This window comes from Oryx dammah, unplaced genomic scaffold (assembly GCF_014754425.2).
Source record: "Oryx dammah isolate SB20612 unplaced genomic scaffold, SCBI_Odam_1.1 HiC_scaffold_25, whole genome shotgun sequence".
NCBI lineage: Eukaryota > Metazoa > Chordata > Mammalia > Artiodactyla > Bovidae > Oryx > Oryx dammah.
This window is the reverse complement of record NW_024070209.1, coordinates 85,459,427-85,461,060: the sequence shown is the minus strand read 5'-3', so window position 1 is coordinate 85,461,060 and position 1,634 is coordinate 85,459,427. Positions and strand designations below refer to the sequence as shown.

The window sequence follows — 1,634 nt, the reverse complement described above, 5'->3', positions numbered from 1 at the left end:
ACTTTCTCCAACACTGCTCTGTGGCCCGAAGGAAAATTCGAGGAGGCACATGCAAAGGATAAGGCAAAGGGTTTCAGCGGACGACGACGGCTCTGGTTCAGAGGACGTGACAGGCAGTGCGAGAACCCGGGAGCCCGAGGGAGCAGCCCCGGGGCCACCTTAGGCTACACACGCACGCCGTTCCCCGCCCCCAACCCCGGGGGCGTTTACCAGCAGGCCCTCCACGTTGATGGGGTCGCGGCAGCGACGGCGCACCGTCTCCTCCGCCGGGTCCACGAGCAGGCTGGGCAGCTTCCGCGCCGGTCGCTGCTGACTCATGCTGCCCGGCCAGTCGCTCCTCGCCTCGCACCCCCGAGAGCTCTCCCGCCTTCTCCCGCTCCGCTCGGACGACGCACCCCCCAACACAACACGCCGGGTCCCGGAGGCTAGGGGGGCGGGAGAGGAGAAGGGGGCGTCGGCAAGCACGAACCGGGCCCCTGGCCGGCTCAGAGGCGCCGCCTAACTAGACCGGCTGGCGGACCAGACGCGACCCCGGGACGTGGGACGCGGACGGGCTAAAGAGCACCGTGACCCGCGCAACTCAGTACGCCAGTCCCGCCATCTTCCCGCATGCGCAGTGCGCCGCCACTCCCAGTGCGCATGCGCGTCCCCGCCGCCGCCGCCGCCTCTGCCCAAGCACTCCCTGCAAGCCGCACGCGGCCCTCAGCCGGGCGGGACGAGGGGGATCCTAGGAAATCCCGGAGGGCGGAGTCCGCGGAGAGAACAGCACCGCGAGAGGAAGACGCGGAGCGGGAGGTCCAGACGGAGGGGTCGGGGCGGGAGGGACCCAGGCTGCTGGGACAGCTCGCTTGTGTCCTTCGGAGTTCTTGACACTAACCACACTAATAACTGAAAGTTCTCAGCGCGCAGGGAGTTAATTTACATCTCAGGCACTTGCCCAATGCTGATGCTTTTTCGTCAGTGTTGGTCACCGAACAGTCGTGGAATTATTTACTGATGTGCACCTTTTTTTTTCTTTCTTTTCTTCTTTCTTCCTTCCAAATGAAAATTTGAGAAATAAATGATTCCCTATGGTGTCGGAGATCGTGCTGAGCACAGGAGTTACTCCTTTGAATTTGGCACAATCTCCAATTCCAGTGGAGGAGAGAGACAAAGGAAATGTTTAAAGCTGGAAGAATTGATGCTTTTGAATTGTGTTAGAGAAGACTCTTGAGAGCCCCTTGGACTGCCTTAGCCAACAAAGGCCCTTCTAGTCAAAGCTATAGTTTTTCCAGTAGTCATGCATCGATGTGAGAGCTGGACTGTGAAGAAAGCTGAGCGCGGAAGAATTGATGCTTTTAAACTGTGGTGTTGGAGAAGACTCTTGAGAGTCGCTTGGACTCCAGAGAGATCCAACCAGTCCATCCTGAAGGAAATCAGTCCTGAATATCCGTTGGAAGGACTGATGCTGAAGCTGAAATTCCAAAACTTTGGCCACCTGATTCGAAGAACCGACTCATTGGAAAAGACCTAGATGCTGGGAAAGATTGAAGGCAGGAGGAGAAGGGGACGACAGAGGATGAGATGGTTGGATGGCATCATCAACTCAATGGACATGAGTTTGAGTAAACTCCGGGAGTTGGTGATGGAAAGGG

General features: G+C 58.0%; 1 protein-coding gene across 2 annotated transcripts in view; it reads right to left on the bottom strand.

The window, feature by feature from the left end:
- E2F6 (E2F transcription factor 6) overlaps window positions 1–624 on the bottom strand; it is a 17,829-nt gene extending 17,205 nt beyond the window's left edge. For both annotated transcript variants that reach the window (XM_040224784.1, XM_040224785.1), the window contains exon 1: window positions 211–624. In XM_040224784.1, the coding sequence (XP_040080718.1) occupies window positions 211–318 (108 nt within the window). In that variant the 5' untranslated portion in view covers window positions 319–624. The remainder of the gene's footprint in view (window positions 1–210) is intronic.
- Window positions 625–1,634: the final 1,010 nt, after the last annotated feature.